At 42.2% G+C, this 26,956-nt stretch overlaps 2 protein-coding genes across 3 annotated transcripts in view; one reads left to right on the plus strand and one right to left on the minus strand.

The window, feature by feature from the left end:
- The window catches only part of LOC119658206, an 82,942-nt gene that overhangs the window by 20,123 nt on the left and 35,863 nt on the right, over positions 1 to 26,956 (minus strand). The window lies entirely within an intron of this gene.
- Positions 1,593 to 9,474, plus strand: LOC119658474. Of its 2 annotated transcripts, none has more exons than XM_038065909.1 (4): positions 1,593 to 2,102; positions 6,699 to 7,105; positions 7,216 to 7,362; positions 8,071 to 9,474. In XM_038065909.1, exons 1-4 carry the CDS (start codon positions 1,955 to 1,957, stop codon positions 8,608 to 8,610), a joined length of 1,242 nt encoding a protein of 413 aa, XP_037921837.1. In that variant the 5' UTR covers positions 1,593 to 1,954; the 3' UTR covers positions 8,611 to 9,474. The 2 variants fall into 2 exon arrangements, with proteins under 2 accessions (XP_037921837.1, XP_037921838.1); XM_038065910.1 differs by having other exon boundaries at positions 1,593 to 2,078.

Raw genomic sequence — 26,956 nt, forward strand, 5'->3', positions numbered from 1 at the left:
TTTTTAGTGTCAGTTGTTCCGTGTGTCATGGAGTTATTACACCTGTCCTCGAAATTGCAGCTTCTATCTTAACGTTGAGGAACATTTGCAATCCCACTTATCAGAGGAGCTAAGATATTCTCTACACCTTTGCTCAGCAACCAACGTCATCTTATGAAATAAGCAGTACAAACGGGAAAGCCCGTCTTTCACATATCGTCTTCCCAGGGTTCTTTTTTCGCCGTCACCTTCGGGTTTCTATCTATCATGATTATACTAACGCAATCATTATTCCTACAGAATTATTTCTCCAGTCTCGAACGTAATGTAAGGTTTCGGTAATTTGCCGGCCGATATCGATATGATTCTCAATTAGTCACACTAACCACCAAGCAGATTTGTTTCACACTCAAGCGAAGTGATAACTTGAACCAACGGCCCTGTTCCAATTAATTTCACTATATTAGCCTAGGCGCCTACCAAACGTGGAATTCAAATATTGTCATGACTAATCCGCGAACACCAACGTTAGCTGCATGAATGGAAACTCAAAATGCTTTCATCGCAACACGTGGTTCTCCCTAGTAAATATGTATGTGCACACTTTCGAATGCCGGCTGCTAAAAACAGTGTTCGTCTGCAAGAAGTCATATGCCGGCATTTTCGCGAGCACATAGTAAACTGCCTTGGCCCTCGTGGTCCTCCTTCAAGCAGCTCCCGTTCTCAACTTCACATAATCCCTGGCCCTAACCTTATACGAGTATCTATGAATCAGCCCAGAGCAGCTCACGCTGGAGAATGGGGATGGAGTCGGTTTGGGAAAAGTTCGTGACACATTCCACGCTCGAGTAGGTACTCGTTCAATGCATTAACTCACTGACCGGTCAGCGAGTCAGCCAATGAGTTGTTGGTTTACTACCACAGCGTGGGAACTGGTGTGCGGGGTATCTTCTATCTACATACCCAAAGCAATATATCTCAGATACTCTTCCTCTCTGGGCACATACTATGTTGGATATTATATATGGCTGTATATACCTTGCCGTCTTTGCAAGAGAGACCGTTTGCACCGCTCGTGAGTTCGGATTGCTCGGATGCTGTGGGAAATGCACAAGCGCATCATGTAGGCATGCATCTGTGTCGGATCTGTGCATTTAATGAACGTTCGAATTCCGGCCTTTCGAGGAGTCCCTTAGGCTATTCCTCCCTTTCGTACCTAGCTATGTATATGCAAAGCCTTCATGCATACTATGTAACGAGTGTCTGAAAACATGACCAACTCATGTGCATGCTCCTCATTTTCTCATTGCTCGCACGATATTCAGGAAATGTACATATGCACATACGAATGGAAAACGAACTACTAAAGATATTTTTCATTCAGATTTCCAAGTCGGGGCACCTACACGCTCTCTTAAATGCGGAGCTATGCCTTTCCCACAGCGGACATACAGCACATACTTACTCATAACCGCAGTTGGATTCCCTGAGAGTTTCCGAGTTTCGGTGGTAGTTCCTCGGCTGACTAAGTCAAGTATATAGTGGAAACATATCTGGATTTGGGTTTTTAGAAAACCATCTCCACTCGAGTATCTTCAGTAGTTGAAAAAACGTGGAAGCGTTTAGTCGTGGCTAAACGGTCTTACCTCTGAGTGGGCTTCACTTCCCAATTAACATTTAGTATAGCACTAAGTCTGTTAACTCCCTCAGTATTTAGTTTTTCGTCAATCCGATTCGAATTAAGGAGAATAATATAAATACTAATTGCGTAACCTTGCCTAATATCAGTATCAACTTTATCGTCGTCGGACTAGTTTAAGCGCGAGTATCCCTGGCAGATGCCCTTCGGGTATAACTTATTAGGAAATAATTGATTAATGTCCGGGTAATTGTGTGGTGCTAAAATTTTCGAATCCGACGGTGTCTTGCATGGATTAAAACAGCAGAGCAATTGTGCATCAACTTGTGAGCATTAATGATTTATGCGAGCTGCAGTCACACAGAAAGAGCAAAAATAAGTGAAGAAAGCCGTCCAGTTTGGAGCCGAATCGGCAGCAATTATACAACGAATCTCATCGCAACCGGCGAAACTGTATTTGGTAGCTCTTTTCGAATATTATGTGGTGTGTGTACTTTCTTTTATTTTGGCATAATATCTTTTACTTGAATGAATAAGTTCCAATAGTAGTTTATTGAATTGGAGGGTGCGTAGCGGAATTTGCTGAATAGGAAGGGGGTACAACCGTTGGCTGAGTCCAATTTTGAAAGGATGGGGTCCTGATTTTGATTAATTAGTAATTTTTCAATGGGTCAAAAGACAAAAAAATTTACAATCTTTTCATTCATATTAGAAGGGTATCTCGGTCGTTTTCAACTACTTCGCTGAAATTCCTGAGTAAAGATATGTATGAAGTTTGTTGAATTCCATTCGGAGGATCAGCTGGCCTCAACTCTACCATTTCGCCCATTACCCGGATGGCCGTGCATGATCAATCCCGACTCCTTTAACGGAAAGAATTTCACAAGAAAACTTAAACCACTGGCAGACTCGTTTGCTTCGAAGATTTTACAAACCTTGGCTGGATGATTCATTTTGGTGGCAGTGCCAGGGAATCTCGGCGACGCTGTGCTCCACTGCCGCACAATAACCCTATCTTACATTTCAACGATCTCTCCATATTCTGCAAGTATATATTTATGGCGCCCACGCGACTATCCAACTATTTTGTAACACATTAAATCTAATGTGCGATTTGTTCTATTGGATCTGATTTTTTTAGGTGTAATTCAATTAAAAATGAAAATGAAATTTCATCCCGAGAAGGGAGTAGTCCGCTAGTGGGTGTCAGGTGTGCTTGGTAGTTCACCCAATCAGAAATTTTGAGGATTAATACGATGCAAATGTGTGATTGATGCGGTGATAAATTGGCAATTTGTACCATTGCAGGAAAAGAGATCTATAAAATAGATTAATTTATATAAACACTATTCTTTAGTTTTGATAATATCAGTCCCAGTCATCAGTTGGCATTGCAGTGGGTAACCCACTTCAAGCTTCAGGCAGTAGTCCTCGCGAAGTTAGTGGGTCCATTGATGAAGTTACCACCAAAAAATCTCTTTGATATTATTGCTTGAACTACGAAAATAGCAATAGAGTAGAATCCCGATAATTCGTACATTGATAATTCGTATTTACAGCTAATTCGTATAAATTTGACGGTGCCCAGAGCTAATCTTCTTTATTTTGCACTTCCAATAGCTGGTAATCACGATGTTTCGTACCAAATCGTCAGTCCCTTGACGATACGAATTATCGGGATTTTACTGTGTTAGCGCTTTTCACTCTTCAATTCTGATTTAAATAACTAGACTTCAACTGCAGTAATTTTGTTCATCCACCAATTTTTATACATAGTTTGAAACATAATCAATTGTTTATATTGCCCAAATAATTTTGGATTGACTTACTGAATTTTATGAGCCTCATTTGGTTTTTGTTGTTCCCCATTTGGCGCATTTCCCGCCGCAAACTGCTTGTGCAGTTCAGTCTCATTTAGGACTTCTTAATTTCTCGCGCCTACGATCGACACCCTTCAAACGAATTTAAGACAACATTCTTAAATATTTTTTTAACTTCCTTTTTTACTTTTTACTTTACTTCCTAATACCAAACAATTGTAACAGTTTGCCATGTCCTTGTTTCCTGTAGCATGCCATTCTGCTCAAAGAAAATGTCTACCCAGTCTTGAATTCCTAATTCTGTCTTTTTCTTTTGCAAAAATGACAGACAAGCGCCAGTCTTTCATAGAATCGCCAGACTTTAGACTAAGGTCTGGGCACTTACAGCTTTTGTAAAACTGCAACAATTGTCTCGGCACTCATTTAACTTGATATCCACAGCTGGTTTTTGATAAAGATTTTTCAGTCTGGTTGATAGCTTCCCTAATCAAATTCATGTTGCTCCAAACAAAGAGGCGTCATAGTTGAAATTTGGACTATTCCCAGACAGTTTTCTCATTAATTACACTATGCCACTCACTTATTTCAAATTATTCTTAAGTTTACCATAATTAAAAGTGAATTCCTCCGGAAAAATTTGAGCCTTTACTTGATTGAAATTTATTAGTTATCAGACAAAATTCCCTTCTTTAATTAATTGACAGGCGAATTCTCCACTTACCATATCTCAGGATTCTTCCTCATAGGCTGACATTTTAGGAACGAATGATGTTTTTAGAAATTATTTCTTTTAAAATACGAACAAGTCTCTACTGCAGTGTTACAAACCATAAAACTGTCAGGCAATTGTTTTTTTGCTTTTCTAAATGTTCAAAATCCATTTTGACCTCACGATTCACTTCGAAAGAGCTACGAAAGTGCTTGGTGAAGATATAAATTTTGCGGGAGGAAGTAAAAAAACTAGTTGGGAACATTAGGAATTTGATCGAAAAAAGTATGAATTTGGTTGAGAAAATTACAAACTCGACTGAAAAGAAGTTGTATTGTGTTATTTGATCTTCGACTTAATTATTTCAAATTGGAAATATTTCATCATCGAAAGGGGGGGGGGGTTTCCCTCGGGCCCGAAACAGAAATTTCAATAGAAAATAGAACAAAAGAATAATAGGTGGGCTCGCATAATTTTCTCCCCAAATCCGTATAATTCTCACCCCGGGCTACATTTTCCGCATAATTTCCCCCCGGGCCCGAATTTTCTCTCTATGGCCCTGCCTATGGGCATGAACATATACCGGGTGTCCACATCTGTTCAGAAGGTTTCAACTGGACAATATCGCAGCACTGCAGAACGTACGTAAATTGTTTAGCTGACAGCCTTGTTATTAATTTTCCTGAAAACAAAATTTACGGTTGGATCGCAGCCTCCTTAGTTACATCAGATTCATCAACTATAATCAAAGTATAATCAAATCCACTTTCAAGGTCACTAGTCTAAATTATACCCATTGGAATTAACTTATATGTATAAGTACAAAAGTCCCGATAGCTGGGTATCTTGAGGGTGGCATCTATCACAGCTTCCCAAATTTTCTCTCTGCTCTTATTTCAGGAGAATGCTCCTTTGTCATTAAATTTCAATTGATTTCTAGCCATCCGCTAATTTGCTCGCTCGTTTAGAATCAACGTTAATCATCATGTTTACCTCGTCACCCAAAAATCTACTGGATTGACGAAAGTGTAGATTCTATTACAATAAATATTTGGAAAATGTGACATAACCATCAGGATCATCACAAAAGCACCGTGTTAAGTGCCATTAATTGATCCATAAAATCAAGGCAATAATGTTAAAGTTTCCGATTGAAATCGGATCGGTTCCTCGTCAATCACCTCCATCAAATTATCGCCGTTTTCTTCGTTTGTTGACCGAATATTTTTGCACCTTCACTGCCCGATCGACTTACCAAACTGAGTAACCAACTCTGCCTATTGCCCCCTGCATACGTGAACTAAGCAAAACAAAAGTGCGTCAACTCTTTCACTTACTCGGTGTATTGATAGGGTTGACATCATCATATGATCTTGCCAAATTATTGCCGTCTTCCACTTTTTTCTGTCCAAGCGCAATTTCACATGTTGAATACGTCATTTTTCATTTATGGACACCTTAGACTTTAATAGAAAATAAACTGGCGAAATGAAATAGAAATATGATGAGCAGTGAACAGTAATAGAGCCAGAAGCTCCCAGGCTCTAAACGTGATCATTGTGGAGATCGTCATTATGATGTTATGATGGTTAAGCGGTCAGTGAATCCCACAGATAGCTGGCTGACTCATCTAATCATGTAATATATTTTGTGCTAAGTGAAACACATGTAGCTTCCACCGGCATCTTCGTTAGAGCCGAGTCTCCAGTTCAGGCGGTCATGAGAAGCTGGTAGCTTGCGCTCCACGGTCTACGATCATTCGCCTGGTGGTTTTGTTTATATCGTCACTTGAGGCTGCATATCGCGGGGATACCTACTCTGGACGGCAGCTGGCGCAAACAATTTATTGTCGTTGGGACTACAAAAGTAAATATCTGCATCTGATTAACTCACATTTCACATTTTAATGTTGTGTATAGTTTGGGATACTTTAGATAGTGTGTGAACCCGCCAAAATTTAGCTACTTAATACTGAACACCTTGACTGGAAGCGACCCTGCCAGTGAACTAATGAAAGCAGGTAAAAGAAAACTATTTGCTTAGATCGAACCACTAGCCTAGTGCTATGGTAATAAAAGCCTTTAAAAACCGCGAAGCAACCCGTTGCTGACTCTACGGCCCAACTTTGTTTCCAACCATTTTCATTGTGGAAAAAGGTAGATGAATATATTCGACAAAAGCATCGATCAAATACATACAACACTCATGACTTCAGTCAAAATAGAGCAGGTGACCACCGCGAATTGCCAAGTAAACGGCATTTGTGCTTGTTTGGGAAAATCTCCGTGCCTCTACGATAATTGGTAAAGACCACTGCGCGCCCAGCAAGCTCTGAAAGCTTCTGAAGTTATTTCAAATAACGCCAACACGTTTTCGCAATTTCCCATAGCGTCGTCAGATATGAGGGGCATCATCTGACTATAAATCTTCCTAGATAACAACATGTTTTCAGATTTTAATGACTAATTAGTGGTTAAGTTTCGCCTGTAGCAAAGTGTCGCTTAAAAGCGCGAACAAAACTAACAACTCTCCTTCATTTGTATCTTTTCAGGTGGTTGCAGCTCATCGGCAACCAACATCAAAAATAACAAGACGGGGTTCCACAACAGTAAATTGCACACTAGAACCACCACTCTCCAGTGGTTGTTTTTCATTGTCATTTTGTATGCCACATTGACAGAAATGTTGCCTGAGGTGGATGCTGTGCCACTGGCCGGCGCAACGAGCAGGAGCCTTAGCCAGTGTCGATCAGCCGACTGTGACACGGCCCATAATAGACCAAAAGCCAAACCAGGCGTTGCACAAAGCTTTGCCTGCAAAAAAAGACTGATTAAGCGTACCGACGCTAACTTGAAGATCTGTACCCCGGAGCGTGTTAGGCAACTGTTCCCGGATTCGGTGCCTTGGCAGAATCCCTGTTCAGCAAATGCATATGACGACCATGCAGTTATAGAAAAGGTAAATTATTCTCTTCATATATTTTTTTATTCACCCGTAAAATATGATTCATTCCAACACCTCGGTCCAAAGTGGTTTGAAATATAATTCAAATTTCTTCTCATTTACAGAGGCATCTAAATCTCGACCCACTCAAACGTCATCTCAAAAACATGCTGATTACTAAGTATGGCAGCTGCAATAATAGCGATAAGACGGATTGGTGTCACAAATCCCAACAGTACTCATTTTTCGAACATAGCAGAAGAACTGATAAAGTAAGTGCAACCTTCATTTTTAATTGGTCTACTACATTCCAGATTTGCAAATTCGCTCTCTGAAACAACCTTTCACTGCACATCTTAGTGAATGAGTTTGACTTAGCAAGAACTATGGAGTTTTTGTTCTCCATTTCTTTACCATTCTATTAATATTTAGAATAAATTTCAACCTTAATTCGAATATCTTTGATACGTAGTAGCCAGCAAAATTGTTTACATTGTTGTCTTCTAAAGCAAAGATAGTTGCGACAAACACTCTCTCTCTTTTGACTAAGCCAGCAACTTAATTTCACGGAGCCACCAACATTTAATGAACTGATACACCCACCTTCGAAAGCATGCATGAATAACAAGTGCAACAGTTTGGACTTTTTCCTTTCGGGAATAATCGCATTGAACAAACACCAAAACGTTGTCGCCTGCATATCTGCACAGGCCACTGCCATTGAAAAATTGATTAACGACATGCATATGCGCTTGGAGGTTTTGAAATAGAAACCACCAAAGGAAAGCGGCGACACCGAACCTTCTCAAATTTGGCTATGCCTCGAGAGGCACTTCAGTAAAACATGGCTGCTGGGCGATAGTGAAAATGAAAGTTGGTGGCTGTAGTCAATTTTGTTAGTTGCTCAATTATTGCTTAGTTATTTACAGAAGGAAGTCTGCAAAGTCATAATAATTAATTCATGTTTTCTTTTATTGCAGCTCTGCTTACGCTTAGAGCACAAGCGCCTTCAAGTCTATGTCGCTGGACTGAGCTACCTGAACCGTTTGAATGAGAACGCCAACCTGACAACTATTGTACAAAACGCTAAAACCCTGCTGTGTGAAATCGAAACCGCTATTAATCAGACCGCGTGCATAAAGCCCCCTAGCCCTCTTTCGCCACGTGAAATGTGCCTGCGGCTCAATCTGCAGAGTCTTCATGAGACAGAGGAGCAGACCGGAGTGGACGTAATCTTTGCCAAAGCCAATTTCGGGAAATACCTGCGCGGATTAAATAGAACTCTTGCCTCACAACGACAGCCAAATGTCTGCGGAAGACCAAAGCTTTCTGGTAATCGAAGGCGGATATCTGCTGACTCCTCCGGAAGGATAACAAGTTCAATTGACAGTAGTGCCTCAAACACGTCCAATCAGTCAAAGCCGAGACGGCGGAAGAATCGCTTGAGGATCTCCGCGAAACCCGCCCTGAATGCCAGGAACCGCGGACGTGCAGGACAGAGGGGTGCCCACGTCGAATAGCTTCCCGTGCAAAAATGATCTACAAATCGATCTCACTTTTCGTTAGAAGTTTGTCCAACTTAAAGAGCCACAACTTAAGACCAAAACATTAGACTTAGGGCCCGAACGCGCGGTAGCGAAAACCTCTAACTTATTTTAACTGAAGGTTCCTTGCAGGTTGCACCACTAGGTTAAAGAGCATTTAACCCGGCATGGTGCGCACATTCTTCCATTCCAATTAAAGTATTCATTAGTTTAGCTCTTCAGAATCATTCCAAAAATATTCATTGTAATTAGTTGCTTAGGATAGAAACTAGCATGTAAAACGAGCCTTCGAATCAAATGGATCGAACATTTGTTAAATTTGTTCCCAGACACGACAATATTAGGAAACTATGCGTAGTTTTTTCGCTGTGATAAATTTTCGGCATTAGGACGAAAATGAATTTTTCTAACAACCTTTATACGAGCAGCATATTCTAAATTTTAACTATAATTTCAAGGAAAAGCCATTTCAAATAATGTAACGATTCTAATTTAGACTTATTTATTTTCCCTCATGTATAAACAAATTTTGATGAATCGACTGATTTACACAAACCTAGACCATACAATATCAATTATAACACTAAGCCCAGTCTACTGAATTTTTCTAATTATTGACTCCCTTTTAACGAACTTTAAATTAAATGAATTTCTATGGCAATATTTTACCGCAGTGCATTTTAAATATGTAAGAATTTTTTAGGTTCTAAGATCATGGCACTCTATTTATTATTGTCATCTATACCATTTAGCAATTGTAATAATTATTTATTATTTATTTATATAAGAACAAGCAATCAGAAAATTGCTGTCTATCAAACAAACGAAAATAAAAAGAGAACTTCTACAAAATATGCGTTTTTCTTTTCGGAAATTCTTTCGATTCTAGTGCGGACCATGTGCAACTTTATCCACACAGAAGCGATTACGTGGTCACTAAACGAAAAGTTTCCTATTCGAAAAATATGCCGGGTCAGAACACTCCAACAACGTGTAGTAAATAGGCATGAATAACAATGTCTTTTTCTTCTTTAATCTTTCTCCCGTTCAGAAGCAGGGTCGACGCGTCTTAATCAATTGCGCTATTTCGCTCGATCACAGGGATAATTTGGAGGCAGTCAAAAGGCTCTCAACTCACCATCTAGTCTAACAAGTCATCGTTGTTTCGGTTGTTTCCCGTCGAACCTGATGTTCAGACTAATCTTAGCAAGTGAGCGCGAATTACAATTTTCTCGCAATTTTTCTACAATGAGTCTAACTGAATACGGGAGTCTTCATTCTGGACGCGATCACTAGTCGAACATAACATCCTTGTCACCGTTTCCGTGAAGCGCCGTCCATTGTCTTTTATAGCGGCCCAACACTCAAAACCATAGAGAACGAATGACTCAGATGTAAATTTCGAATTTGATACGTTCATTGATAGAACGTATCAAAAAACGCTAGTTGTGGAAGAAACTTTATCTGAGTTGCGCGATTAAACAATTTCATAAAGCAGTTCACCATTGGTTCAATGGGTTCAGATACGCAAGGTAGAGTTCCTGATCGCCTTTGACTCGGCAAAGGTGAGTGATGATCCTTGTCCATGTCTGGATCAAGTCGACTCAAACCTCCCAGTGGTAGTTCTCGATAACCTTTGCAAAAGACTATCCTCTCTGCTTGCTGGGCAGCATTCAAAAAGCACACCCAAAGAAAAGTTTGCATAAATGACCAAATCAACACTGCTTAACAACTCAAAGAGGAGATCGAACTGCTAACAATGAAGATACAAGAGATGGCTTGGAAAAGCAGTCCTGCTCCTCATGAACTGAATAAAAAATGTTCTGACTGTCCTGCAGAGGTTAACGAACTAATTGCATAGAGACGTAGGGCTCGCAAACTATTGCAACGAAACCATACAATAGAAAGAAAAAAAACCATAAGTTTTCTAACAAATAAGTTAAAGGCCTTAATTAACAAATATGGAAACGAATCCTTCAGAGGATATGTCTCTGTGGACGACCGCAAAAGATCTAAAAGGACCCAGACAACAAATTCCACTTACTAAACAGTAACTATAGCCAAGCTATTGGAAAGGCTTCTCCTTAAGAGACTGAAGCGAATAATTGTGGTTCGAAATCGAATATCACCTCACAAATTCAGTTTCCGCGAAAAGCATTCCACATTCCAATCACGAATACGATAGAAAATGTAACGGAAAAATAGCAGGTGTGCACAGCCATTCTTCTCGGTGTCGTCCAAGCGTCTGATAAAGTGTGCCTTTAAGATATGTCGTATAAATTGCAGACCTCCCATATATCTTAAAATCATATGTATCAGAACGCCTATTCAGAGTGAAATAAATACGAAGGAACCTACTCTGAACTGGAAAAATGCAGCTGGTATACAGCAGGGCAATGTATTGGGATCAACACTGTTTCTTTTGTATACCAATGATATACCTTGCTGTAAGGAACTAACATAATGGATGCTAAAGACATAAGCTACTTAGGAACAGCCAGTTCCTCAACGAAGCCAACCAAATTGCTGGAGTCGACCATAGGGTCTTCTCATCTTCAATAAAAATCAACCCTAAATATGAACGAAAGCTTCTGGATGGGGGAATCTCAAATCCCACACACTCAGGGATCGTGAACCCTAAGATTAGTCTTTTAAAGATTTCCATCTCTTAGAAAAACCATTGGTTGATAGCATTGATCAAAGACAGTGTAGTGACAAAATGGGATTGGCGGTGATCAGAAGATCATCCTGAATGGCCGGAGGCGATCAAGTGGAAGGAGCTATCCCAAAAGCCTAAAAAAAATGGCAAAATTGACCGTGGAGGTCCGCCCGCAAATATTGAAGCTCCATCGAAGTGCTTCTTCGAGACGTGCTTGCATCAACTATGGTTCCACGTGGGACCAACTTTGTTTCAGCATTGACACCAAAGCTGTCAACCAATCAAACTCCTTAATAGGTTTGCCAGTCGTGAACACCGACTGCTCGAGATAATTTGAGGAACCGGACCGCACGCGTTAATAGAAACGTGAAGTCTCGAGGCTGATTGATACCACCGACGATTTCTACCCAAAAGAGCTAAACTACCAAACGGTCTAATATCGGAGGGACTAAATCATAAAAACCTAACGCGGGCGGAATGAACGGGAAAGTATTAGCTCTGAGCCGATTCAGACGTCTACGCAACGAGTGGCCACCGTCTTCCTTCCCTCTTCATGAGGGGCCAAATGACATCGTGCCCCTGCGAGAGCCCAGCCCAACCTAAACGTTCACCCCTGCCACTACGAACATAATGGGGGTGAACACTAAAAAACGGGAGGACTGACACTTTTCTGGGGACGTCAGAACAAAATCAACTCAATGAATTCATACTTAATTTTATAATCTTAAATTACTTCAGAAAAAAATATAAATAAATAAAATTATGTACTTTCAAATTGCAATTAAAAACTTAGTTGTTACCATATTGGGACACACATTATTTTTGCTTAGATATATTGAAGGCAGTATTATTGTATTTCTCTTATTATTACAAGCTTTGTAGGGGTCCGTAACTGAATATTGTTCGTACACAACAAATTAAGATATCGTCCGATAGATGCAAAATTAAATGTTGGAAATTAAATTTGTTTTCTGGTGTACCTTCCTAAAAGTTAATTGATTCGCTTGTTTAAATAAATTATGGACTAGTATTGTATAGTTTAATCTTAGCGTCCCATTTGTAAATGAGATTTATTGTAAATTTGGGTATTGAACATGAGAAATAATGAGAATTTTTTCTTCCTATGTTCACTAAATGTGTATTCATTCCTTAAATCTTTTATCTCTTTTCTTCATGTAAAATAATACTAAAAATAATTCATAACTAATTTTTTAACATATAAACGTCGTTCATATTTTAAGCAAGACCCAATATTAACCAATTGCTTCTTCAATGGGGATTTCGTTAAAACTACCAATTTTTCAAAAGATCGCGTCCCCCTATTATTACATTATCACAAACAGAAAACATGTGAATACAAAAGGATACAAATTAGTTCTTGTAGAAATTTGGCCTTTAGGCAAGTACATACTTTTCAGTTATTCGGCTTTTCATATTAATTATCACGTTTCCAGTTTACATTCAGCATTTCTCATTCATTACAATCGTCTCATCGTAGGTTTGTTAAATATAAAAGACATGGATGTCTACTTGGTTGTACAAGGAAATGCTTTCCAGGGGCTAAATATTTTTTTTATTATTATTGTTCGCACTCGAGCTAAGAGGAAACTTTTCGCTCTTCAAATGTAACTTGAAAAATCTGTTGTAATATTTCTAACTCAGTAAGCTTCACCTTTTTATGTGGAAGCATTACGAACTCCTTCAAATGAATTATTGAATTTATTTTGGTGCGTTCAACATAGGATTGGGCGAATAGGTGGTGAATGCAGGCAAAGAAGTTGCTTAAATTAGCAGCTTAATCGCTTTCTCTATTCACTTTCACAATACTTACGATACGGGAGTCCTAATCCATACTGCCGATTTCAACCCTCCAGACCCCAATGGAAACTAGATCGGACCATTCTCATCATTTACTTCAATATTTAGTGATAAGTTCCCAGTTCGGTAGTTTTCGTTTGGAAACCAGCTAGCATTTTCTATGATTTGCTTCTTGACAAACAGACCAGTCAAAAGTTCTGACAAATTATAGCAATTAACTCTCGACGAGTGTGCACCAAGAAAAATCGAATGAGCGGCGGCGTCCGAGACGTGTTGCCAAAAACAGTGACGAGACCAGAAATACCTAGAAAACTAATTCCTCCGGTTAGTCGGCCTAGTTGCTGATCGGATGCACTGCACAGCTAGCTGCACTACACTGTTAAACGGTTTGGTCCTGGTTGACAAACGAAAAACAGACAAGAAATCCAAACCGCAACAACGACATGGCACTCACAAACACTTAACAACACTCGTTCTTCCTCTCATTTTCATCTTCTCTCCAGAACCCAATTCACCAGCCCTCTAGCGTGGCAAAGGAGATCAGGGCAGCAACAACGACCAATTTCCCATCCGTGGGCGAAGCTTGAAGACTCAAATTTGTAATTTCGAGTTGGAATATCCAAACCACGAAAGTGGCTAGGAAAATTATATCAACGTAACAAATGTGACGTGACATTGCATAGAACTAGCGTGTCCTTTCCGATGCGTGGGTTCGCACTGGATCCAGAAAAATAAACCGAAAAGAGGTTTAGCGTGACCTATCGAAATAACCCGCATTCAAGCTAAACCTGAGAAGACCTGAAAGCAAAAAAAAACAAATAACGGCTCGACCGCGCGCGTAGAGCCGGACTCGAGTGCCACGATCGAAAAGGAGGATCTACGCCATCACATCCCCTGCCTCAGATGTATTGCGAGGCTTTGAGGTTCCCATCTTGTCTTGACATCCTCAGACTATGATATTGGAGGATGTCCTCTTTTAAAAAGAGAGTTTTACGGGGCTAGAAAGAAAAAGGGGAGGAGGTAGTCCTCAAATCAAAAAGAATTAGCCAGACTTCATGGCAATATATTTATATCATAAGAAACAAAAAAGAAAATAAATAAAAACTAAATCAAAATTAAAATCGAATAATTAGAAAAATTAGAAATGCAGCAAATAAAAACAAAATGGTGGAAATAATTACAAATACAAGCAAATAAATAATCAAAATAAAATAAATAAGAGGTAAAAATATCAACCACATAAATACAACTAAATAAACAAACATTGTCTATTACCGCATGACGATGTATACACATATACGTGCGTATCTAAATTGATCTAACGCATCTTTACGCATTTCCATGTACGTAAATTATGAACCGCTGGTAGCCAGATACACACATGCCTTAGTTACTACCCGCAAGCTTTAGTAGCGCACACATATTCATACACATGTCTACCTCACGTAATTGACACTGACATGCAAACAACTAAAAACAAGTCGGGAAACCGGAAGCTGCACGCTTTAGGTATGAAAGCTTCTGTAAATTTCTTATATAAAGACATTTGAGTGCGCATTCGCCCTACTAGTACCTAGCACGTAATATATACATATATTATGTGAGAGTATCCACTTCCGGGTGACTGACATTCACAGGCCAATTTCGACCTATTATAACTTTGTTAGTAATTGTGCGATTTCCACCAAACTTGGTGGGATCATGTTCCATATTATAGCCTACATTACCCATTATAGCCTACATAGCCTTCTTGCTAAGATGAACTTAAGGGGGATTTTGCAGCCAAGTACTAATAAATATAATAATATATAATAATAATAAATATTAACTTTATTTGAATAGATATCGGTATGGAGGATATTTCGGATCCGAGGCAGCATACAGTGGTGCGGACAGACAGACATGCCTAGGAGGTGCTCATTCCCCAGTAGAAAACCAAACTAGTGGCGGAATACTGAACTGGCCAGCCTTCGATCAGCCTTTCGCCAGACCAGAGGAGCGGCTCAGAGGGCGGTAGGCAGAATCGATCAAGGGCAAAAATAGCGCGCCAGAAATGAAGCCCGCAAAACCCTTAAGCTCGCCTTCCAATGGAGCAAGAGGGAATGCTTTAAGGAGCTCTGTTCGCAGGCGGAGGTAAACCCATTTGGGAAGCGCCTATAGAATCCATGATGGGGCGATTCAGAGGCCAATCATCTCCACAGATCACGTGCCCTTCACTCTTGTTAAAAATTATCCAGGGGTTATTCCCCCAGCAAGAGGAAAGCATAGACAGCTTCCAGCGACCTCTGAATGTTACGGCAATACCGCCAGTGACGAGCTGCTGGAGATCTGCACTAGGATAGGAGATAACAAAGCTCCGGCTCTGGATGGCGTGCCGAACAGGGCCCTTAAACTTGCCATGAAATCCAGACCGGACATGTTCGCTGAGTTGTTCGAAGCGTGCATGTCCGAGGGGATATTTCCTGCATCATGGAAGCGACAGAAGTTAGTGATACTGTATAAGGCTGGCAAACCTCAGGGTGAGCCAACCTTCTACTGACCTACTTGTCTTTTGGACACTGTGGGGAAAATGCTAGAGTGGCGAGCCAGGGAGACCTCTCAGATTGACAGTATGGGTTCCGTAAAGGCAGATCAACCATTGATGCCATCAAAATGGTTACAGGCTTGGCCGAAGATACAATCCACGGAAAGGGCAGTACAAGCAAATATTGCGTGGTGGTAACCCTGGATTGAGAAATGCATTCAATTCGGCCAATTGGAACCTAATACGGGAATCTCTGACGAAGATTGGCATTCCAGCTTATCTTACAGCTATTGTCAACAGCTATTTACAAGAACGGAGGCAGTGGTATGACACTGATGACGGACCCCAGGAATACATTGTCTCTGCGGTTGTCCCACAGGGCTCTATACTGGGCCCACTGCTGTGGAACATCATGTACAATGATGTACTTAATCTTTCCTTTCAGGAGGAAGCCACGGTGATGGGCTACTCCGACGAAATAGCACTGGTTGTGGTCACAAAACATCTCGAAGATGCTGAGTTATACTCATGCGAAGCGATCAGTGCTGTTAAGGGTTGGCTAGAGATTTCTGGTCTGACACTTGCGGAGGAAACAACGGAAGCGGTCCTCATCATCAACCACCGTTAAAGAAATTTTGCCCGTATTCAAATTGGGAATCATATCAGTGATGATAGATGGGAAGCTTGGCTATAAGCAACACGTACAGTATGCTTATGACAAAGCATCCACTGAAAGTGTGGCCCTGGCAAGGATGATGTGGGAAGTGGGAAGGCCACGACATACTTTTAGCTTGCTTATAGCTAGGGTAGTGAGTTTGATCCTGCTCTATGCAGCTCCAGTTTGGGGAAAGGTATTGCAGGGTACATTTAACGCTAACAAACTGTATACCTAAGTATACCGAAGAACAGCCCTAAGTGTGTGCTCGGCATTCAGGACTGTCTCAGAGGATGTAGCATTCGTCATCTCTGGAATGATGTCCATTGACATCTTGGTAGATGATATGACGAATATATACAAGGCGAAGTCTATCTCTCGTTTATCGCAGACGAACAACGCCGAAAGGAAGAGATCTCTAAATAGATGGCAGAAGCGTTAAGAATGCTCGGGAATGGGTCGGTGGACACACAGGTTCATCCCTGCCATCAAGGAATAGTTGGAGAGACGGGGCGGTGGGATTAATTATAATCTTTCTCGCGGAGCATGGATCATATCGCCATTACCTGTTCAGGTTTAAACTAGATACTTCACCCGGTTGTCCAAACTGCAATGGAGAAGACCCAGAGCATGTATTCTTCCACTGTCCAAGGTTTGTGGAGGAAAGGAAGAACCGAGAGGAGACTCTAGGAGAATGTTAGCATGTCAGGAAGACTGGGATGCGATCAACTCCATGGTCGTATCTATCTAGAGCAAACTGCGAAAGGCAGAGGAGACTAAAAAAGCGTAGTTACGTACGCCGCGTAGAGACGAATGGGGACCAAGCTAAAATGAGCTGACTCCGCCCCGTGATGTAATACCTTATGGTGGTTCCACGGGGCTTCGGGGAGGGGGGGTGGGCTGTTTTAGTGGGTAAGAATCTCACCGCTGTCGTGTCCAGGCCAGTGTCTTTTGGAGATTACCACCTCCTCAAATGAAAAAAAAAGACAGACAGACAGTAAACCGATTTTAATAAGGTTTTGTTTTATACCTTAAAAACGAAAAAGGGAAACTAAAACGTCCCCATGGACCCCGCCTTTCATATAAGTTCAGTTTTTATAATGATGACGTCATTTATGTCGTAGGTCCCTTAAATGAAATGTGGAAATTTTGCCATCTATAGCTTCGTTAATAATAATAATTCCTCACCCAGAGCTCTGTTTGAATAAATCCATTACTTCTGACATTTCTAACACTTGTTTTTTTTTCTATCCGTCAAGAATTCAAAGTAAAGATTAAACTTTAAAAAGAAAAAGACGACTGACGCTTTCGTCCAGAGCAGAGGTAACCTATCAGATGCTGCCTCATCTCTGCCCTGGGAGTAGCATGACTGAAAGTGGCAAGAGGTGAAAAATGTGCCTTTAGATAATCGCAAAAGCATGATAAGGGTGCGAATTATATCCAAGTTGACGCCGCCTGCCATCTGGATAGCTGAGTGGTTAGAGCGCAAGGCTGTTGTACGAAAGGTCGCGATTCAAATCTCACTGGTGGCATCGTGATTTGACGTCGGATCAGTATCAGTGATTTGACGTCAGCTGTGAATCAGTACCTGAGTCAAATCAGGGTAATAATATCCGCCTCTAACGTTCCCAAATTATGTAGGTTCAACCAACTGAAGTGAATGTAGGTTCAATATTGGCTTGTACTATTTGGGAAATAAAAATAAAAATTGGCATTGTGCCAATGTAAATAAATTAAATTTTTTTTATTAAATAAATAAAAATTACATGTTGAAGTTGAAAGTTAAAATTGGAATGTAGGGATAGGAATTGGTAAATTGAAATGAGTAAATTGGGAAAACTAAGGAATGTTAGCACCGAAAAAAACGAAGATTGTCCCTGGACAAGGCAAAGAAAATGTTGTCAACGTCGCAAAGCCGCGGGCACCACAATAGTTAAATTACTCAGTTAGTGATAGTGTTTGCTTAATTGGGTTTAATCGGGATCATGTTGTAAGTGAAACAACAGAAATGTTCGATATCTTGTGCGCGCGAATGTCGGCCTTTGACAAGTCCGTGTAGGTCTTTTTCGTCATCTCGAATGTCCAGCTTATTGTAAAGATTTTTGCAATGGGCTGCTCGAGCACAACGATTATTCCTCTGCTTGCCTATTCGCAAACTTTTAAATTTATCAATTAGTCAGCCTTTTATTTACGGGGAGTTGTCTTCACGAGAGTTGCCGCTTGTGGATCGTGCTTTTAACTTGAATTAACATTTCTTCAATGCTCATAATGGTCGACAGCAATCAATGGCCGATGTTTAGGTATTGTGATGGTCTCATAGGCAACGACTTTGCAGTCAGTGACAATGAGAAAATGGTGGCGTTCCCAACACAAAATGTTAGAAAATCGTTGTATGGACAAGTACAAAGTGGTGAGGGTCCGCAAAATTGACTGTACGCCCGCAACCCTCATTGTGCGTTCTAAACATTTTTCTCGCATTGCTTTTTTGCCGTCTGCTTTCTTTCCGACATGACCATTAAGATCACCCACAATGAAGATAAAGTTATCGGCAAGCACGTTGTCTTTGTATCAAGTCAAATGACGGAAGACAATTTTCTCAGCATCAGGTCTGCAGTGTGGTTGAAAAATCTTTTTCAATGGATACGCTGGATGGGGATTTGAAAGCCTCGAGATTGCACCCAGATCAGGCATTCGATAGAGCCAAATGGCGAAGCCGATCACGACGAGCCGACACCGCTTGTGAACGGGACAAAGGCTGAAGAAAAAGAAGAATGGCGTCTCGGAAACCTTTAAAGATGGTATGGTTTACCTCATATTGAGAGCGCGGGCTTCAAAAATTGGGTAGTTTTTACCCATTTTCATTTCATTCGCACTCTATGTCATAGCTTTTAACACCACACCGTCAAGTTTCTTGTAGAGCGCAAATATTGATCCAACGATTCCGAAGCGCTATTCGAGTTCCTCTGTAATTCCAGTGAGGGTGCCAATATTAGAATAATTAACCTATGTCTTGGTGCCCTCCATGTGCCAAGAGCCCTTCCTCATTTCTCAACAAGGCTGGAACGCGTATTAGAAAATTTCATGTATTTTTAACGAACAATGGTGCAGCTCCCAGACATGAAAGGACTAGGTAACCGATATAGTCATACCTTCCACGTGATATAAATACGTACCTCCATTGAATGTCATTAATCAAATGATCGTCAATTTGAATTTGCCACAGGAAATGTTAGGACGGCGGCCAGTAGGCTAGCTTCCGCATTGCCGACAAACGAACAAGGGTTAAGAGGTTAGCAAACTAGTACAAATAAAAATCCGTCATTGAACGTTTAAGATTGGTATGTTCGTCGGTATGACGCAGAAATTGCGAACATCCTTCCGAACTACTTCCTCTACTTTGGTAGCCCACGCATTCAACACGGTGTCTCGTTGTAATCTCTGAGAGTTTTATCAACGTTTTTAAAAAATTCAAATGATTTGATAGCCGAGCGGTAATTGTCAATATCACCGAAAATGTAGATAGAAGGCGTGCGGCGGTGGGAAAGGTTTCGCTACACGTGATAAGGGTAACAAGCATCTTGTCTGCTGTGCGGACACTCATCATCATCATCATCAACGGCGCAACAACCGGTATCCGGTCTAGGCCTGCCTTAATAAGGAACTCCAGACATCCCGGTTTTGCGCCGAGGTCCACCAATTCGATATCCCTAAAAGCTGTCTGGCGTCCTGGCCCACGCCATCGCTCCATCTTAGGCAGGGTCTGCCTCGTCTTCTTTTCCTACCATAGATATTGCCCTTATAGACTTTCCGGGTGGGATCATCTTCATCCATACGGATTAAGTGACCCGCCCACCGTAACCTATTGAGCCGGATTTTATCCACAACCGGACGGTCATGGTATCGCTCATAGATTTCGTCATTGTGTAGGCTACGGAATCGTCCATCCTCATGTAGGGGGCCAAAAATTCTTCGGAGGATTCTTCTCTCGAACGCGGCCAAGAGTTCGCAATTTTTCTTGCCAAGAACCCAAGTTTCCGAGGAATACATGAGGACTGGCAAGATCATAGTCTTGTACAGTAAGAGCTTTGACCCTATGGTGAGACGTTTCGAGCGGAACAGTCTTTGTAAGCTGAAGTAGGCTCTGTTGGCTGACAACAACCGTGCGCGGATTTCATCATCGTAGTTGTTATCGGTTGTGATTTTCGACCCTAGATAGGAGAAATTGTCAACGGTCTCAAAGTTGTATTCCCCTATCCTTATTCTTGTTCGTGCTTGTGTTTGACCAGTGCGGTTTGATGTTGTTGGTTGATTCGTCTTCGGTGCTGACGTTGCCACCATGTATTTTGTCTTGCCTTCATTGATGTGCAGCCCAAGATGTCGCGCCGCCTGCTCGATCTGGATGAAGGCAGTTTGAACGTCTCGGGTGGTTCTTCCCATGATGTCGATATCGTCAGCATAGGCCAGTAGTTGGGTGGACTTGAAGAGGATCGTACCTCTTGCATTCACCTCAGCATCACGGATCACCTTCTCGAGGGCCAGGTTAAAGAGGACGCATGATAGCGCATCCCCTTGTCGTAGACCGTTGTTGATGTCGAATGGTCTTGAGAGTGATCCTGCTGCTTTTATCTGGCCTCGCACATTGGTCAGGGTCAGCCTAGTCAGTCTTATTAATTTCGTCGGGATACCGAATTCCCTCATGGCCGTGTACAGTTTTACCCTGGCTATGCTATCATAATAATAATAATAATCGTTGGCGCAACAATCCATATTGGATCAGGGCCTTGAAGTGTGTTAGAGCACTTCATTCAAGACCGTAACGGTACACTAGGAGGCAATGTGGTCAGCATTGCGCTCGCCCGAGATTATTACCCTGATTTGACTCAGGTACTCATTCACAGCTGAGTCGACTGGTATCCGACGTCAAATCACGATGCAAATTCCACTGCCACCAGTGAGATTTGAACCGCGACCTTCCGTATGACAGCCTAGTGCTCTAACCACTGAGCTATCCGGACACTATCATAGGCGGCTTTAAAGTCGATGAACAGATGGTGCAACTGTTGTCCATATTCCAACAGTTTTTCCATCGCCTGCCGCAGAGAGAAAATCTGATCTGTTGCTGATTTGCCTGGAGTGAAGCCTCTTTGGTATGGGCCAATGATGTTCTGGGCGTATGGGGCTATCCGGCCTAGCAAGATAGTGGAGAATATCTTATAGATGGTACTCAGCAACGTGATACCTCTATAATTGCTGCACTGTGTGATATCTCCCTTTTTATGTATGAGACAGATTATGCCTCGCTGCCAATCGTCAGGCATTGATTCGCTGTCCCATACCTTGAGCACAAGTTGATGAAACACTTGGTGTAACTGGTCGCCTCCATATTTAACCAATTCGGCTGTAATTCCATCGGCTCCTGGCGACTTATGATTTTTTAGCCGATGAATTGCACGGACTGTTTCTCCTAAACTTGGTGGTGGCAGTATTTGTCCGTCGTCTTCAGTTGGCGGGACCTCCAACTCGCCGATGTTCTGATTGTTCAGTAGCTCATCAAAGTACTCAACCCATCGCTCTAATATGCCCATTCTGTCGGAAATCAGATTTCCCTCTTTGTCTCGGCAGGATGAGCATCGAGGTGTATAAGGCTTCATCCTGCTGACTTGTTGGTAAAACTTCCGCGCCTGGTGCGGTTGCTCCCTGTACTTTTCTAGTTCACAGACTTGTTGGTTCTCCCAGGCTTCCTTTTTCCGTCTGTGAAGTCGCTTCTCCGCTCGACGGAGTTCGTGATAAGTCTCTGCGCGTGCCCGCGTTCTTTGAGAATGCAACATTACTCGGTATGCGGCATTCTTCCGTTCCGTTGCTAGCTTACATTCATCGTCAAACCAGCCGTTCCGACTCCTTTTGCGGCTGGGGCCAAGTATATTTGTGGCCGTATCCATGATAACGTTCTTCAGGTGGTTGTGAAGATCATTAGTTGATGCTTCATCTCCAGGTCCTCTATTGACTGCGGTTACTGCGGCATCCATTTCCCTCTTATAGGTGTCGCGGAGGGTTGTGTTGTGGATGGCTTCAGTGTTCACTCTCACCTGATTGTCAGAGGGGATTCTAGGTGGTATTGTTATTCGAGCTCGGAGCACCATGCCAACGAGATAGTGATCCGAGTCTATATTGGCCCCCCTATATATTCTGACATTCATCAAGGCTGAGAGGTGGCGGCGTTCGATCAACACGTGGTCAATTTGGTTGAAAGTGGTCCCGTCTGGAGAGGCCCACGTATGTTTGTGGACCGCTTTCCGCGCAAACCAGGTACTTCCAACAACCATTTCGTGTGACCCTGCTAATTGAATAGTCCGCAGTCCGTTATCATTTGTTTTTCCGTGTAAGCTATGGGAGCCAACGTATCGCCTGAATACGGGCTCCTTCCCTACTTGGCTGTTAAAATCCCCTAATATGATTTTGATATCATATCTGGGACAGGCTTCGAGGGTTCTTTCTACTGCCTCGTAGAAGGTATCCTTCTCCGACTCTGCAGTCTCCTCTGTAGAGGCGTGAACGTTTATGAGGCTTATATTTCTAAACTTGCCTCGCAAGCGCAGAGTGCATAGCCGTTCGCTTATACTTTCAAAGCCGATAACAGCAGGTTTAATTTTTTGGCTGACTAAGAAACCTACTCCGAGCACATGGTTTACTGGATGGCCGCTATAATATATGGTGTAGTGGCTCTTCTCCAGGAAACCGGTCCCTGTCCATCGCATCTCTTGCAACGCTGTTACATCAGCCCTATATTGGGACAGGGTATCGGCTAGCTGCTTATCAGCTTCATCTCTGTACAGGGAGCGCACGTTCCATGAGAAAATGCGCAAATCGTTGTTCCTTTGTCGTTGCCGGGTCCGTCGTTTTAATATCCGTCCTATCCGAGGCTCCTGTTGTGGCTTCGTAACGGTTGTTTTCCGTGTAGGGTTGTCAGCCCTACCCAACCCCCAACCTGGAGGACCAGTTGGTACAATTTGTCCCGTTTTTAGGCGCGGGAGACTCGCCTTCATCCTTCTCCGTCTGCAGCTTTTCGTTACGAAAGAGCTCCCAGCGGTCACCACGTGGAGGTGGAGATAGGGTTTGGTAGTAGAGCTGTTGGTGTTGGTTGAGCAGGCATTTCCCAGGTTTTATGCTCCATCGTGGGTACCAATCCACGTTTCGCCCCGGGACCTATACTACCCTTTGACCACCGCGGACACTCATCACCCTCCTATATTACCATAAGTTGCCAGGAGAACAGTGTACCTCAACATCGGCAATTCATCGTCCTACGCATCAAAGTACCGCCCTCGCTCGGGTCGTCTTTCCCACTCATGAAGAACCATTGTGAAAACACCACCCTCTATACATTGTCATTCTTGAACTAGAGAAAACGTTTGACAGCGCAATACTTTATCTGGCATGCATTGCAGCGAAAACGTAATCGAAGAAGAAGAAGTATGGGAGTAACATCAAAACTACTTCATTCTAAGGCGAAATTGCAGAAAATCAGAGTTTCCGAGCAACTACAATGAAACCGGTGCCATCATTACCAATAAAAGTGACCTGTACAGGAGCGACCGGTTTACGAATCCCGGATCGATTACCTCAGCCAATGGTGAACTATGCTTCTAATGTAACCTGGTTAAATTAGCAATTGGCTTCCTTTACGATCGACATATCGTGATTCCGTCAAAAATGAGGACATTTACGATTGATATAGCGTTGTACCCACCGTGTAGAAGTTACCAGAGTTAACAGTCGAGTCCCAGCATAGATTTTTTTATTTAGAAGCAATACAGATTTTTTGTTCTCAACTTCATTTCCATTGCCTTCATCTCAATATTTTTTCGCCAGTTTTGTCGTCTATCCAGGTCCAAACCGAGATGCGTTACGTCATTATGTTGAGGAATCGTTACACCATTGATTGACATCTTAGCGCAGTTTTGCCAGTTCAGGGTGAAAGTGACGTGACAACGCTTGTTTTCGCTTACACAAATTTTCCATTTTGTAAAACACTTTTCAATTCGCCTTAGGTGGATTTGTAAGATTTTTGCTGCAACCTGAGGATTGGTGTGGATATTTACAATGGCAGTATCATTGAAGTTATTATATTAGGAAGAGTTTTAGATCCAAAGTATAGATCAGGTAGAATGTCGAACCAAGGACACTGCTCTGAGGGACTCCAGCTTGGATGTTTTATTCGCACCCCTTGAAGCTTTTGTATTTCACCCTGAATTTGCGCTCCAAAAGAAAAGATTCCAAAATTCCGAAAAGCTGTACTGGAAGCAGCTTCTTTATTATGAAAATCAAACCCTCCTGCCACGCTTATCGAAGGTTTGCGCCGCATCCAAAAAGACCACTGAGTAATACTTTCAATTCCCCAATGTAATTAGGTCATATCTGCATATTTTTTTGGGTCCACTTTTTCTCTAAAGACTTGAGTAGCTTGTTTGACTCTCAATGAAAAGCTTCCCTTCGGTGTAGGCATGGATATTTTAGAAACCCTTGATTCCATCTTCGGCAAAAGGGGTGAAATACTTTTTGCAAGTGTTTTGCAAATCGTCATCATCAACAGCGCAACAACCGGTATCCGGTCTAGGCCTGCCTTAATAAGGAACTCTAGACATCCCGGTTTTGAGCCGAGGAACACCAATTTGATATCCCTAAAAGCTCTCTGGCATCCTGACCTACGCCATCGTTCGATATAAGGCAGGGTCTGCCTCGTCTTTTTTTTCAACCATAGATATAGCCCTTATAGACTTTCCGGCTGGATCTTCCTCATCCACATGGATTAAGTGACCCGCCCATCGTAACCTATTGAGCCAGATTTTATCCACTACCTGACGGTCATGGTATAGCTTATAGATATCATCGTTAAGTAGGTTACAGAATCGTCCATCCTCATGTAGGGGACAAAAATTCTTCAGAGGATTCTTCTCTCGAACGCGGCCAAGATTTGGCAATTTTTCTTGCTAAGAACACAAGTCTCCGAGGAATACATAAGGACTTGCAAGATCATTTCCTTGTACAGTAAAACCTTGACCCTATGGTGAGATGTTTCGAGCGGAACAGTTTTCGTAAGCTGAAATAGGCTCTGTAGGCAGCCAACAACCGTTCGCGGATTTCATCGTCGTAGCTGTTATCAGTTGCAATTTTCGACCCTAGATAGTAGAAATTTTTAACGATCTCAAAGTTGTAGTCTCCTATCTTTATTCTTCCCGTTTGACCAATGCGATTTGATGTTGTTGGTTGATTCGTCTTCGGTGCTGACGTTGCCACCATATATTTTGTCTTGCCTTCATCGATGTGCAACACAAGATCTCGCGCCAATCGCCGCCTGCTCGATCTGGATGAAGGCGTCTCGGGTCGTTCTTCCCAAGATATCGACATCGTTAGCATAGGCCAGTAGTTGGGTGGACTTAAAGAGGATCGTACCTTTCGCATTTACCTCAGCACTACGGATCACTATCTCGATGGCCAGGTTAAAGAGGACGCATGATAAGGGACTGTTGTTGATGTCGAATGGTCTTGAGAGTGATCCTGCTCCTTTTATCTGGCCTCGCACATTTGTCAGGGTCAACCTAGTCAGTCTTATCATTTTCGTTGACATACCGAATTCTCATGCCGTGTACAGTTTTACCCTGGCTATGCTATCATAGGCGGCTTTAAAGTCAATGAAAAGATGGTGCAACTGATGTCCATATTCCGGGAGTTTTTCCATGGCTTGCCGCAGAGAGAAAATCTGATCTGTTGCTGATTTGCCTGAAGTGAAACCTCTTTGGTATGGGCCAATGATATTCTGGGCGTATGGGGCTATCCGGCCTAGCAAGATAGCGGAAAATATCGATATTTTGGTTCTTGCCACTGAACTGCGGTCGACTGGGAGACGTCAAAAAGAAACCTGCGTTGTCGCTTCGTTCTAGTGCTGTATGCTTCCTGGAAGAAAGGCTTCAGCTTGTCTAAGGATAAGCAGTTCGCGGACGGCTGTACGAAGGCCAAGCAGAGCGCAAGGCAAGAAATGCGGCCAAGACAGTTCATTACGCAGCCATAATGTTTGCCTTCCGCGTCCGATGGCAACGTTCTAGACATTTATTGGACTGCGGATGGTATACAGTTGCCCGTTGACGTTTAAATCCTAGTAGCTTTCCGAGCTCCGGAAAGAGAGTAGATTCAAATTGCATTCCCTGATCTGCGATGATGATGGCGGCAATACCAAAGTGCGGAATCCACTCTTGGCAGAGGTCCCCAGCAAAAGACGAGGTATTTCCTGATCGTGAGATAATACTTGTAGCCTGGCAAGGCTTTTATCGGCTTTGAAAATATAAGCGAAAGGCTATACACTCTGCGCTTCCGAGGCAAATTTGGAAAAATTTACAGAGGAGACTGCAGAGGCAGTTGAGCAGTTGAGCGATTCTCGAAGCCTGTCCTAAGAATGATATCAAAATCATACTCGCAGATGTCAATAAACAATTAGGGGCGGAACCCGTATTCAGGCGATACTTCGGCTCCCATAGCTTACATAGGGATACCATTGATAACGGACTGCAGATAATTCAGTTAGCAGTTGTTGGTTTGCGCGGAAGGCGGTCCACAAACATACATGGGCCTCTCCAGACGGGACCACTTTCAACCAAATTGACTACGTGCTGAT

The sequence above is a fragment of the Hermetia illucens genome, chromosome 5, assembly GCF_905115235.1.
Source record: "Hermetia illucens chromosome 5, iHerIll2.2.curated.20191125, whole genome shotgun sequence".
NCBI classification, from domain to species: domain Eukaryota; kingdom Metazoa; phylum Arthropoda; class Insecta; order Diptera; family Stratiomyidae; genus Hermetia; species Hermetia illucens.

Bases quoted from the DNA above. Each gene is read 5' to 3' on its own strand.
- LOC119658474 (XM_038065909.1), top strand. From the start codon at position 1,955: ATGATTTATGCGAGCTGCAGTCACACAGAAAGAGCAAAAATAAGTGAA. The intron at 2,103-6,698 runs GTGTGTGTACTT...GTATCTTTTCAG, and splicing joins CTCTTTTCGAATATTATGTG to GTGGTTGCAGCTCATCGGCA. The intron at 7,363-8,070 runs GTAAGTGCAACC...CTTTTATTGCAG, and splicing joins ATAGCAGAAGAACTGATAAA to CTCTGCTTACGCTTAGAGCA.